Consider the following 13,528-nt stretch of genomic DNA (forward strand, 5'->3'; position numbering starts at 1 on the left):
CACTGTATTTGCTGTTAAAGATAGCAGGCATGTTCTCTTATTGACCACCTTCTGGTGTACAGTTAGAAAAGGGACACTGACCTGGGAGGATTTTAGTATGAAGAATAGGAGAAGAGAGGACATGGAGCTGATTTGAAGTTAACATTACCTGGCAGCCCATGGCTTTATAGGGTCATAAATCTGCTGTGTCAAGTCTCCTAATCCTTATTATTCCCTTTTCCTCTAAGCTGTTTCCAGGTGCAACCACATTTTTTCTCCTTCCTGTAAGAAGTACGGAAATAAGTTATCATGCTTAAAACAGTTTTTAACAGCAATATACTCGGTCATTAAAGGGATCCACTAGAAATCTCTCCTAAATATCAGGCAAGTACATACATCACACAGAATATCTTCCTGAAATGGATTGATGGAATCATTATTGGTTCCATTCTTTAGTCCCATTTAGTGTCCAGAGTAGGTACACTACTCATTTTTCTTGTAACTTTTTTGGATTTTGACATAAACATAGGCAGGATCTGTTTTCATAGTCTACTAGGCACTTAAGGAAATATAGTAACTTCTTTCATTAGGGGTTTAGTTCATAGCAGCAGATGATGGCAGCTCCATTTGTTGACAACTTACAATGTCGCATGCATTACACTAAATACTTGTGCACGTTATGTCCTTTAATCCTGATAATAGCAATATGGGGATGTTAAAATATGTGTCCAAGGCTCACTAAGAGTAGAGATTCAAATCAGTCAAGAGCCAAAGCAGATGCTATTTAATATTAATGCCAAGTTAGATTCCAAAAAAATTAGTATGGGTTGATAAAAAATAAATATTAGATATTGAATAATGCATACTTTTAATACTCCAACAATCATGAATGAAAGCACAACTTCAAACCTGTAAGAGTTACTGATGAGAACTGCCTTAGCCTTCTTCAGACTTGTACACATATGACTATGTATCTAATTCACTTAATCATTGGAAACAAAAATCTCACAGTATATTTAACTCTCAATACCTGCTTTGAGGAGGAAGATACAAATCTTGTCTCTCACCAAGTTGAGAAAACCATTGAGACCATGTGGCCCTGGTATTTCTGGTCAATACAGATGTGTCGTGGACAGGCAGCTGTTAACATGAGTGTGCCAAACAGCATTTGCTATTGCTTATTTATTTTGCTCCATCAAAACACAACCATATCTTAGGGCATGGAGGAGAATAAGGCTCATTAATTTCTACTGTATGCTTGAGACACTATTCAGGCGGGGAGAAATTCTGAACTATGAAAAGTCATTGTCCATCTGCTGCTGACTACACTGGGTATTTTAAACAGCTCTAAAATACATTAGAAATGGAAAGGACAAAATCCAATTTTGAGGACTATGTGATTTGAGGGTTGTGAGGATAATTCAAATATTTTCAACATAATTAAGAGGTCACACCATGTGAAGAAGGCAAAACTAGTGTGACCATTTCTCAGTCCTAGCTCCCCAGGACATCAAGTCTGATTGGCTGGGAGTGAGGGCAGACTGTCAGGAGGCCAAACTCCTCACGGCTCTTCGTGAAGGAAACGGATGGCCACATGGAATGGCATTAGCCCACTCATTAACCTTACCTTCTCTCGGAATTTTTCCAGAATGCAGTTCCAAGAAGTAGGACCACTGACTGAAATAGGTTCACCTTAGAGAAGAGTCGACCCGCAAACATCTTTTTAAGTCTTGGACAGTGTAGGATTATTTTTATAGTTGCAGGGAAGATTGACTATATATATATATTGACCAAAATGTCAAAAACTTGGTTAAATAATTCTGTTACTAGATTTATTTATTGTATGAAACAAGGCCACATGCATTGCTAACAATTTGTAATAATTACCTGAGATTTGTTCATGCAACTTTTTCCTTAGGAGAATTCAAAATTGATTTAAAAAATTAAATTTTGCTGTGAGAAATTGCTTATTATATACCAGAGTTGTTAGATTGTCTTAGATGGATGCTTATTTCCCTTTTCTCTTTCTTTGCCATAAAGCACTTTTCCCTGCCATTTTTCCTCCTAGAAAAGTGAGTTGAAAAGAACATCATGTATATACATATATTATTGGGTACAAATATTTCCCAGCCTCACCTCATTTAGAGGTAAAAGCACATCATCACCCTTTGGAATAGCTTACATTTTTAAAGAATCCCAACTATAAATAAATAATTACATTTTATTTCCAAGTAGGGTAAAAATTTTTAACACTGAAGTAAATTGCCTGGAGCATGTAAAAAATATACATCTTCTCTATGATAACTGCAACCTATTTCATATTTATCATCGTCATCAAGGGGAGCTATTTATATTTTCCATAGAAGTCACTTAAAAGCCATAGCAGTTACAAATCCACAGATTATCTGGCACTTTCTGAATGTATGTAATCATGTGTGAACTTTAAAATTCAAAAATGTTTAAAATTGTTTTATTAAGGTACTATAGATATTTACAAGATCTTAATAATATACACTTTTTTTTTTCCTTTCCAAACAAGTCTGTATTAATAACGTATTTTGTGATGGGGGCTGGAGAGCTTATTTACAGAATGATTTGCTTTCAAAAAATTCTCAAAGACTTATGGTTTTATTCATCGTGTACGTGGTTGAATTGTAAAACAGTAAAAAATGATGACAACTGACAGGGAGGAGACGCTAGGTTCTAAGGCCGGAATTCCTCTGGAACTCAAACCTGCAAAACATAAAAACAAAACAAAATACCTTGAGAAAAAATAAAATTGCTTGTTAGATTAAGTTTTCGTGAGTCCTATCATTTCTCTTCTAATAACGTGTGCTAGCACACTAGCTGCACTTACATTATATTTAATTTTAGGAAGTGTTGTTAGCCTTCTGTCCTAGGATAACTGTTTTAAATGTAAAAATGAACAAGAAAAATGCCTAAACTGGCCAAGTCTGACCGAAGGGTAGATTAGGATTTGCCAATGTGTGGTGGCTGAGGATTTCACCCAGCTACCACTTCAGGCAGTTGAGGAAGTGATTCTTCCAAAGCAGAAATAATCGATTATTACGTGCTAAATCTGACTAATTGGTGTTACCTGCTTAAAACACTGTATTGAGAGGATTTAAGAGTTGTGACTCAGCTCAGTATGCATGTCATGATTGATTAGAGATGCCTGCCACAGAAATGGGAATAGGAGTACCTGTGTTTCATAAATTTTTTATCCCTGCTCCCAGAAGCCTATGAGTACCCAGAAAAAAACTTTCTGATTTTTGTGCCCACAGAATGAATTCTGCACCAAAGACACACAGTTGTGTGTGTTTTCTTTTGCTTCCTTTTTGAGATTCAAATGAAGAAACATAAAACTGTTTATAATATGTAAGCATGTTGCAAATTTGAGGAATATTTAAAGAAAACTTGACTCATCACCTCTTGTTCACAACTGTAAATGGAAACATAGACCTTTTATTTTTTTCACCCAACCTTCAGAGAGCCTAGATCTCATGCTGCAGCTGTCTAGATTCAAAATCTACAACAGCGATGGTGATTCAACTTACTTGACATTTTTGGAATTCTAATTTCCTCACTGCTGCTTCCATCCCCGCCATCGCTAACTGTTCTTATTTCAATCAAGTAGTCTTCTTCAAACGGAACCAGAAGCTCAGCTGATGTATTGTTTGTTTCCAAAATATGTGTTTTACTCTGTCTGTTTTGCCGGTACAGAATCTGAATAAAATGGTGAATCAAGTTAAATGGACAAGTCACTCTTTTTAAAGTCCAGACACTCTCATGGAACACTATGAGACATATCATTATAAATGCTGTACTCCTTGAATGGGAGTATCCAGTCCGTGCCTTTTCCTTAAATTTAATCATAAAAAAAAATATTTTGTCTTTGGCCAATGCTTCTGAAATGAGAATAGATTTATCTCTATTAATTAAATAGCTTGAGGCTATTATCTTTGGAGGTCACTGTGAAAAGTCACTGGTTAGTATGGATCCATTTCAAATGTCTGAATACATGGATTTGCCAGGAGATGTTGTCCATTACAACTGATGGAAAAAATTTGCTATGGGTACTTGGCTATCCTCTTGTTAGATTCTTTGTATGTTGTTAAAAGCTCACATCCTACTGCAGCCTAATTTTTAGAAATTCTACTTGAATATATTCTTGGACTTCATTCTCATCTCACCTTACTACCCACACACACCATCATATTTTGATGGCAAGGGGAGTCACTTGAAGAAAAATTGTTGCGTATTATTGAGTTTTATTCTTGTTGTTCCATGACACATTACTGTCCTCAGAATATAAAAATTTTCAATGAAGAATTTGAAAGCAGCAATGCTAAGTATTTTTCAAATATTTTTAAAAAGATTCCTGTATTTCCACATGCATAAATTTGTTTCTTATTTGGTTGTAACACTTTTGGTTCCTTAGTAACTTAAATGATATTAGTAAAGAAAAAAACAAAATACTCACCTTGTAGCCCAACACTTCAGACTCATTTTCCATGGTTTTTACGTGCTCCCAGTTCAGGCATAATTTAGAGTTTGTCAGCTTCCAGGCAATGTTAGCTGGTGGTTGGCTTGGAGCTTTAAGGAGATAATAAAAGATCCAAATGAATATTAATTAGCTCATGGTTACTGTATGACCCATCAACATGAAAAGGGAAAATAAGTCCTGGATGATTATCAAAGAAGAAGCAAAAATGTTTTCAGTGTCATTTGAAATATCATATTAATTCTCATCAGAATAAGAAAATTCATTTAAATTCTGGTCATTTGGGACTGTCTTTGTGACAAATTTATGAATTAATAATGGCTTGTTGCATGTCCAGTATTAATTTATTAATCATTGTTGTTGAGTTTGTTTACTTTACCATACATAAATAGATGGAGGGCTCTGTTATCTAGTGTTCCATTTGGTCATCAATCAATGAGCATGTCAAGCAAATTCAGGCTGCAAACTTTTTATGCATATCAACACAGAGGTGTTAATTCCTGGTAGTCTTTTCCTTTTTAATCTTATATTAGTTGGGACTCTTTGACTTTAAGTAACACAATCAACTCAAGATATGATAAGCAAAATAGTAAGAGATTGTGAAGCATATTGGGGAATTTCTTAGAACTCCTGCCAAATGCAGCAGAGCTTTAAGAGGGACCAAATAAAAATGTCAAAAAGTCAAGAAGTTCTTTCTGTTTCCCACAGTAGTGTTTGCTGCAAGCTCATCTTCCTATAGACCACTATTTTGTCATTCTCAGGGTATGTGGCACAAATCATGACTGTTCTCCATATCTGACATTTGAAACCTACTCTGTTCAGAGATAGTCCAATCTAGAAGTCCCAGGAGAAAGATGATGATTGACTTAATTTGGCCATGTTTATCTTGGCCAATCAATTGTGGCTAGATAGTGAGAAGAATGCATGTCATTTAATATAGAGCTGTTGGGAACCCAGAAAAAAGAAAACCATTACAAACTGGGTGATCATCCCAAAAGGCATTTACTTTAAATCCAAAATGCAGTTTTTAGTTCCCTGAAATTAATGTTGTCTCGGAGAAAGATGGTAAGTAAAAGGGACAATGGCTCTAAGGTAATGGACCTAGTCCAACTGGAGAATTCTACATATGAGAAAACTAGAATCCAGATTGGGAGGCCACTTATCCAAAAGCTAGCAGTTAAAGGGTGACTGAGTCACAACAGAATCCCGGTCTCTTGATTTCCAAGCTGGTGATCCTCCATGACAACATGCTGCTTCTCAAAGATTTGAGTCCACATGATTATTTTTGAGATTCAGAAAACTGGAGAGATTAAAAATAATTCAGCTGGAAGGCAGAGGCAAAGATAAAACTACCCAGCAAGATGTTTTTGGCATCTTATTTGAATTTGTGAGGCTGAATGAGCATAATATTTAACTCATTATAACACTGATGGAAATGGAAATGATTTCTTTTAGAGCTTTGACCCAACTATTTATTCTCTTATATGTCACTGGAAAAGTCTCAGGGTGTCTGACATTGCATTATCATATATTCCCCTGTTACCATAAACCCACAGGGACATTATTCTTGTTCACCTAGTTACTTACACTTCAGCTGGGACATGGCCAAGAGATAAATGTTTCCCCCTCTTCTCCCAGTGGGGCTCAGTTCATATTTTATAATGGATTTGTCACACTGAATTATAGTTATTCTTGATCATGTGTTTCTTTAAATTTATTGAGGTCATGTGCCTTGTCCAACTCTGTATTACCAACTACTGGCACAGTGGTTGGCATATAGGAGACATACAATCATATATGTTGAATAAATGACTACAATAAGATGGCTAAGGAAAAACCACTAGGAGTCCTGACTGTTTTTCTCAGGTCATATTGACTATGTGCTGGGCTGTGTGCAGACACATAGGTGACACAATGTGGCCAATTCATTCATTATGCTTTCCTATAATCAAGATCAATTGCCATGGCCAAACCTACAATAATTCATATGATTTGTAAGATAGACCGGCCAATTGGATTAAACATGCCTTAGGACATTTCCTGACAATACAAGTCCAATCGTAATTAAAGGCCTAAGAGTTTTGCACTTAGTAAGTACTCAATGCATGTTTGTCACTATATTTATTTCTGAAGGACTAGATGTCAACAATAATTGTTTTGTAACTATTCCCCCTCAACTATCCCAGAGTGCCTTCTCTAATCTTTTTCTCAGTTATAAAAGAGATAATATAAAAATTCTCACAAGATTTCATAGTTTTAATATTTAGTATGCTCCTGTGGCACATTTCTTTTACTTCTGTTCTTTAAAAAGAAGCACTAACATTAATGACATCATAGAATCAATACAGAGAAAATATAGATTTACTCCTTTGATGTCACTGGCAGTGATGGACTCTGAAGTTTTCATCTATTTCTGTGTTTATTTTGTTTGTTTTTTTTAGAGTAAAAGCACTGTTTTCAACACCATGAATCCACTGGTGAAGCTCCAGGCTGGGAGACAGAACTGACTTCTATCAACTATGTGGACAAGGAGTTTATGACTATGGCCACAACACCAAAATGTTTGTATTTGTTTCTTCATCTACCAAAGCATAAGTAAAGTATTCTGTGGACATAAAATGAGAAGAGGTTTATCAGGAATGAGTTCTTGGCATGAATGGCCAATGGCACAGATCACTTAGAATGTTTACTCTCTTGCTATCTGGGAGGTGGAAAGAGCTGGCCTTAAAAGTCAGAGAGATGTGAATCTGTATCTAGTCTCTTCCAGGAGGCCTGGTTTTCCATCTTTGGAATGAGACAAGAATCTCCTAGTTTATAAGATTTTTAGCTTATCTGTACTAAAATATGAAAGGTTCCTCACTTGGTTAGTGGTACATGCTAAAAAACTCAGTACCTGCTAATTCTACTTCCTGAGAGTAACAATTCTCCAGCATGGTCTTATGACATAATCAATTTTTCAATTGTGTTCAGAGTGGTTTGTTAGTAGTAATACAATTCCAAAGTTTGCAAATGATCCACTTCTTAAATATAATTAGGGTAAATTTAAGATTTGCCCTTAATAATATTGCTCTTCTTGGGTTCTTTATATGCTTTTTGAAAGACAGATAAAGTGGTAGAGTTTTAGCCAATTATCTGGGAAATTATCATAGTCTATCATCTTTCTTATCTTTGTCCATGAGGATGACTCCAATGCCAATGCCTTTTGTCTAGTATTTAAATAAAAACTTTCTGAAAGTTGCTTTAGAAAGTTGCTTAATATGAACACTATTAACTGTTCTGGTTTCATGAGCTTAATGTACTTGATTAAACTGGATTTCAAATACCTATGATGACATTGAGATTTCTATTGCCTTGAACATCTAAAACACTGTCACATGGATAATATGAAACACATGCCATGGATATTTGTACCAAGTTGGCCAATGGGAAACTCAACAAACAAGCATTTTTCTAATTTTAAAAATCTTTCTGGGCAATTTTCAAAGACTAAATCATTTTCTATTAATCAAATGACAGAGCAACATTAAACTAGCCCTCTACAGCTCTAATGGTTTCCCTGTGATCAATTTTTCTGTAGATGGCATTTATATTCAACTGTAGTTCACACTGTGAACTCAATTCAAAAACAACTTCTTATGTTACACTTCTAAGTAACAGCATGGGGTTGACATTTGGGCAAGAGAGAAAGAACATAAGTGCAAGATGAAATAAAAGCTTAATTGCAAATTTACAGCAAGAAAAATCCAGTACAGAGTACTAGTCAGTCAATGACAGGGGCCAAATTGAGCCAAAATTTACAAACACTTTGTGTTGCTGGGTCTGAGTATTTCTTTCTATACAAGTAGTGTTGTTGCTGTGGGGTTTTTTTTTTCTTTTCTTCTTGGAATTGATGTAAATATTTTTATCCCTTTGATTGTAAGTCTAAATTCTGTTTAAGTGATATCTCTGTGGATCACAATATATTTGCAGTGCCCCTCAGTTGTCTTTTGGAAATAGATCGTTTTCACTAAGCTGTGATACTGTTAAATCACTGATAATCACTTTTTAAAAAAAAGGGGGGGCCAACAACATCACCAGTAACAATAATAACAAAGTTTTCAGAAGCTTTGCATATGCTGTTCTTTCTGTCTGGAGATCCCTTTGTCCACTAGCTCCTTTTCATGTTTTATGTCATATCAAAATATATACCCTTCACTTCATAGGTCCTCCTTTTTATGTATATCTCAGCTTCTTAATTTATTTGTACCACCTTTCATAATCTATAATTATTTAATTTTTGTTTTGTTTTGTTTTCTTTTCTTTTAGGTTGCCTCTTCACTAAAAGAGAAATTGCCTGAAGTCAGAGATCTTGGCTGTTTTAATCTCCATCAGGCACTAACCTATGCATAGCTCATGGGAGGCACTATTTTCTTGAGTGATCGACTGAATCATCATATTTCCAAAAAATGGTTCTGTCTTCTGTTAAGCTTACCCAGTCAGAATAGGCAGATATTTTAGTAAATGTGAGCTTTGCTTTCTGGGAATTTACAATGGATGATCAAGTATCAGACTGAAAATCTAGACAGTGACAGTATGACTGTATGATGGATGCAGAGTTTTTGCTGTCACCACTATTCTGAGGTAATCTTGATGTCATCTCAAGGACATGGAAAATCAAAGTTAGATCCAGGGATAGCATTTGGAGTCAGAGCTATCTTCAATGTCTCATTAAAGCCATTCCTCATCTACACTTTGATTGTCCTTTCATGACCCTTGAAGAAAATTTCTCCAACGATTTATTTATAAAGAGAAAGAAAGTAGAAAGTGCTTTCCTGCTTTAAGAAATGGAAAGAAAGTGAAATCACTATAGAAGAAGTATAAATACATGTTACCATGCACTGAGCTCTCGCTGTACGGCAGCCTCTGGGGCACCTTGGTGTTCATAATATCCTTTAGTTCTCAGAGCAAACTCCAGAGGAAAGTATCATCATCTCTGTTTTTCAGATGAGAAAATGGGTTCTGAGTTATGAGGGAATTAGACCTGCCACACAGGTAGTACATGGCTTAGCTGAGACTCACAGCCAAACTTCTTTCACTCAGGAGTCCCTTTCTCTTTCCAACACTATCTCAAAATGGGCCAGAGTCATGGGACACCCAGCAAATACATTAAAGGGGAAAATATGGGAAACTTATAGATCAGTAAGAAAGACATGTGACTGTTGACAGGTATGGCAGGGGCACAACACACTGAGAAAATACATTAAGTTAGACAAGGGGATGTTAAACTGTAGGTCACTAAGTCTGGGGCTGCCAGGGCTGGACAAGGAGAGAAAGGGAGTTTGGCACAGATGGTGAAAGATTCTCTTAGCTTTTGTTCTGTGGAGTAGAGAAGACAATGAAATTTTGGAAGAATAGGGCATGATTCCATTTTATGAAGAAAAATCCAAAGACCATTTGAGGTGTGGACTGAAGATTTAAGTCTGGAGAGAGAGGGACTATTTAGATGGTGAGAGATGAAGATCATAAATTAGCACAGCGTTCATGGGATGAAGAGATTCAGAGAACCCATATTCATAGTGTCTCTGTCTGACAGATGCCCAAAGAACCTTTCTAAGCATTTGTTTTCTTATATCTAGGAATTAAAATATGAAATTCCTTGATTTGTTGTAAGAATTAAATGAAATAATGCACTGGAAAATTAACTCAGGGCTTGGGATATAGACATGCTCAGTATTTTGTAACTGTGGTAAACAGAATTAGGCCCCCTCCCTCAAAAAGTTCCATATCCTAATCCCCAGAACTTGTGGGATTAGTATTTTTTTTTAAAGATTTTATTTATTTATTTGAGAGAGAGAATGAGAGACAGAGAGCATGAGAGGGAGGAGGGTCAGAGGGAGAAGCAGAGTCCCTGCCGAGCAGGGAGCCCGATGCGGGACTCGATCCTGGGACTCCAGGATCATGACCTGAGCTGAAGGCAGTCACTTAACCAACTGAGCCACCCAGGCGCCCCCGGGATTAGTATTTTTAATCATCCCTCTCTTTTCTGACTAAATCAAAGAAATAAAAACCCTTGTAATTCCTAATTTTTTATATGGAAAAGGGGACTGTGCAGATGAGATTAAATTAAGGATCTTTAGAAGGGCAAACGAGACTGAGGCAGGAGGGCCAGAGTCAGAGGAGATATGATGATGGAAGCAGAGGATTGGAATCACGGGCAGATTTGAAGACACTAAGCTGCTGGCCTTGAAAACAGAGGAAGGGGTCACAGCTAAGGTGTGTAGGTGGTCTTTAAAAGCCAGAAACCACAAGGAAACACATGTTTTTCTGGACACTCGAAAAGGAGCACAGCCTATGCCAACACGTTAATTTCCAACACTGAAACTCATTTCTGACTTCTGACCTCTAGAAAAGTATGATAATAAATTCAGATTGCTTTAAACCCCTAAGTTGTGGAAATCCGAACAGCAACAATAAGAATCTAAAACACTTTGTATCTCATTTTCACAATGTCAATGATATAGAATGTTACAGGATGAAATTAGAGGTTTAATTTGTATTCAAATATGATGAGATGGAGACTTGTAGAACTTCTTATTCTCAAGTCCTTGTTGGCTGTTTTGATCACAACACTGAAGCATACAGATTGGTAAAAGCCAAATTCAAGAAATATTGAAACAAACTTGCCATAAAGAAATTAGGAATTATAAGGTTTTTTTGATTTAATCAAGAAAGAAGGTGAATTCTTAAAATAACTAAACTTCGTTTTAAATTTTCTGACCCTCATCTCACTTTTCTCTCAGCAGATGTATTCTAACATTACATCTTGGGGAGATTACTCCTTGTTAATCAAACTGTTTTCAAAAGATATGTTCCACACTCTTTGATGAAGATGATCATGTGTTAATGCTCAAACAAACTACCAATAATCTTCTTGGCATTTAATCCAAATTTCAGTTAAGCCCACTTGAAGTATCAAGTACTTAAAGTAGGTCAACTGAACAAACTTGAGATCACCATGTCAAAAATGAGTTTTCTACCTAAACATGGAGGATAGGTTAGCATAAACTAATACACGGTTGATTTAAGTTGTATGGACAATCAAACTGGCAAATTCAGGTTGCAGAAAAAAATTATTTTTTAAGTTTTTAAAGATATACACAATCTTTTTAAAGTAGCTTATTGTTCAAGTCTCAGTCCACCTTAAACTGGTCAATAGTAACATGTAATATGACCTGACTTAAACATTGCCTCAACAACTGCATTATCATGTCTGTCCATTTATCACAATACAAATCTGTGAGGTTTTTTTTAATGCTATCTTTTTTTTTTAAGATTTTATTTATTTATTTGACAGAGAGATAGAGAGCACAAGTAGGCAGAGTGGCAGGCAGAGGGAGAGGGAGAAGCAGGCTCTCCGCTGAGCAGGGAGCCGGACGTGGGGCTCGATCCCAGGACCCTGGGATCATGACCTGAGCCAAAGGCAGCCGCTTAACCAACTGAGCCACCCAGGTGCCCCTTTAATGCTATCTTTACACATTTTTAATCACCCTTGATTTTGCCTGAGATAGAAACTGAATGACACACAAGATGTTCTGTGAGTTTGGCATCTCTCAGTCAGCTAGAATGAAATGCCTGGGCAATCTTAAAACCACTGAATGACTGGAAATTCCATCCAGATTTGCAGATTAGCTGGAAGAGGCCAGACTCCAGAAGGACTCCGGAAGCAAATCATTCTTACCAGCATATGGCAATGGCTTCATTGATATGGTCAGCATGGGATAAAACAAGAAGAGGAATAGAACTATATTTCTAGCTAGTCAGTTCTTGAGGATCGCTCATGACCCAATTTCTTTCCAACTGGGTGGATTGGAAGAGAACTGGGTTAAGAATTGTTGGTCGCACATACTCTACCCTTGAAATGGACTGATCCCAGAGCCTTTTTGTTCATCTGTTTGTTTTTTTCTTAGCAAGAAACTTTGTATTTTCCAAGGTGCTCCTATAATCAGCACCACATTTGTGCCTCACCAATGATTTGGGAAAGGGGTGAGGGCAGAGAGAATTTTTACTTAGTAGATAAGAAAAAATGGAATGTCTTATTCTGTTTCAGGTCATGAGTCAGAGATGTATCCAGAAATAGAACATAGGTCTTTGGCTGCTGGCCTGGTGATGTGGACAGAAGTGGATTGTGTATTCTATAATCAAAAGTTTAATAGCTGAGATGGTTTCTAAGTTCTTTTTGGATAGGACAAATATATGTATATGGGAAAAAACTTTATATCACTTAATTTTCAAACTATGTCCCAGCACTTATTCTTTTTCAATATACAGGAGAGAAGAGAATACTGCATTTAAAAGCAAGCTATACGGGGGAGCCTGGGTGGCTCAGTCGTTAAGCATCTGCCTTCGGCTCAGGTCATGGTCCCAGGGTCCTGGGATCGAGCCCCGCATCGGGCTCCCTGCTCGGCGGGAAGCCAGCTTCTCCCTCTCCCACTCCCCCTGCTTGTGTTCCCTCTCTCACTGTGCCTCTGTCAAATAAATAAATAAAATCTTTAAAAAAATAAAAAATAAATAAAAGCAAGCTATACATTTCCTGTGTATCCATTTAGTCTTCCTCAAAATTCAGCAACTATATTTGAACTATATAATGTTTGAACTGTTTCTCAAAATTAAGCAACTATATTTGAATCCTTTTTTCCATCAGGATTCAGAGACCAAAGAATGTGTTTTTAAAAGACTCTGAGCACAAATAATTTATGTTCATCTATAACATGTAAGGAATATACAAATATTATACAATCATAAAAAGTACATATGGCAGCTATTACTACATCATATTTGATCACTGTGTTTCATATTATAGAATATTTGAGTGATGCCAGACTCACTCATAGGACAAACACAGCAACAATCCAGTATTCATCCTTTATTCAGTAGGCCTTGCCTATGTGAAAGACAGCTGGCTGACTACTAAGGGAGTTAAAAAGAAGCAGAAGAGTTAATTCTTAAATTTGAGGGACTTCCAAGTACACTGCAGTGATAAGCTATTCTAGAAAGAAAGATCTAGAC

At 36.5% G+C, this 13,528-nt stretch overlaps 1 protein-coding gene across 1 annotated transcript in view; it reads right to left on the reverse strand.

Moving 5' to 3' along the window:
* Nucleotides 1-1,963: 1,963 nt before the first annotated feature.
* The window catches only part of CNTN6 (contactin 6), a 306,049-nt gene continuing 294,484 nt past the window's right edge, over nt 1,964-13,528 (reverse strand). Inside the window, exons 21-23 of the mRNA XM_021695279.2 lie at nt 4,463-4,575; nt 3,537-3,705; nt 1,964-2,712 (exon numbers count right to left, since the gene is read on the reverse strand). Coding sequence (XP_021550954.2) covers nt 2,612-2,712; nt 3,537-3,705; nt 4,463-4,575 — 383 coding nt within the window. The 3' untranslated portion in view covers nt 1,964-2,611. The remainder of the gene's footprint in view (nt 2,713-3,536; nt 3,706-4,462; nt 4,576-13,528) is intronic.

This window comes from Neomonachus schauinslandi, chromosome 1, assembly GCF_002201575.2.
Source record: "Neomonachus schauinslandi chromosome 1, ASM220157v2, whole genome shotgun sequence".
In the NCBI taxonomy this organism is placed as follows: Eukaryota; Metazoa; Chordata; class Mammalia; order Carnivora; family Phocidae; genus Neomonachus; species Neomonachus schauinslandi.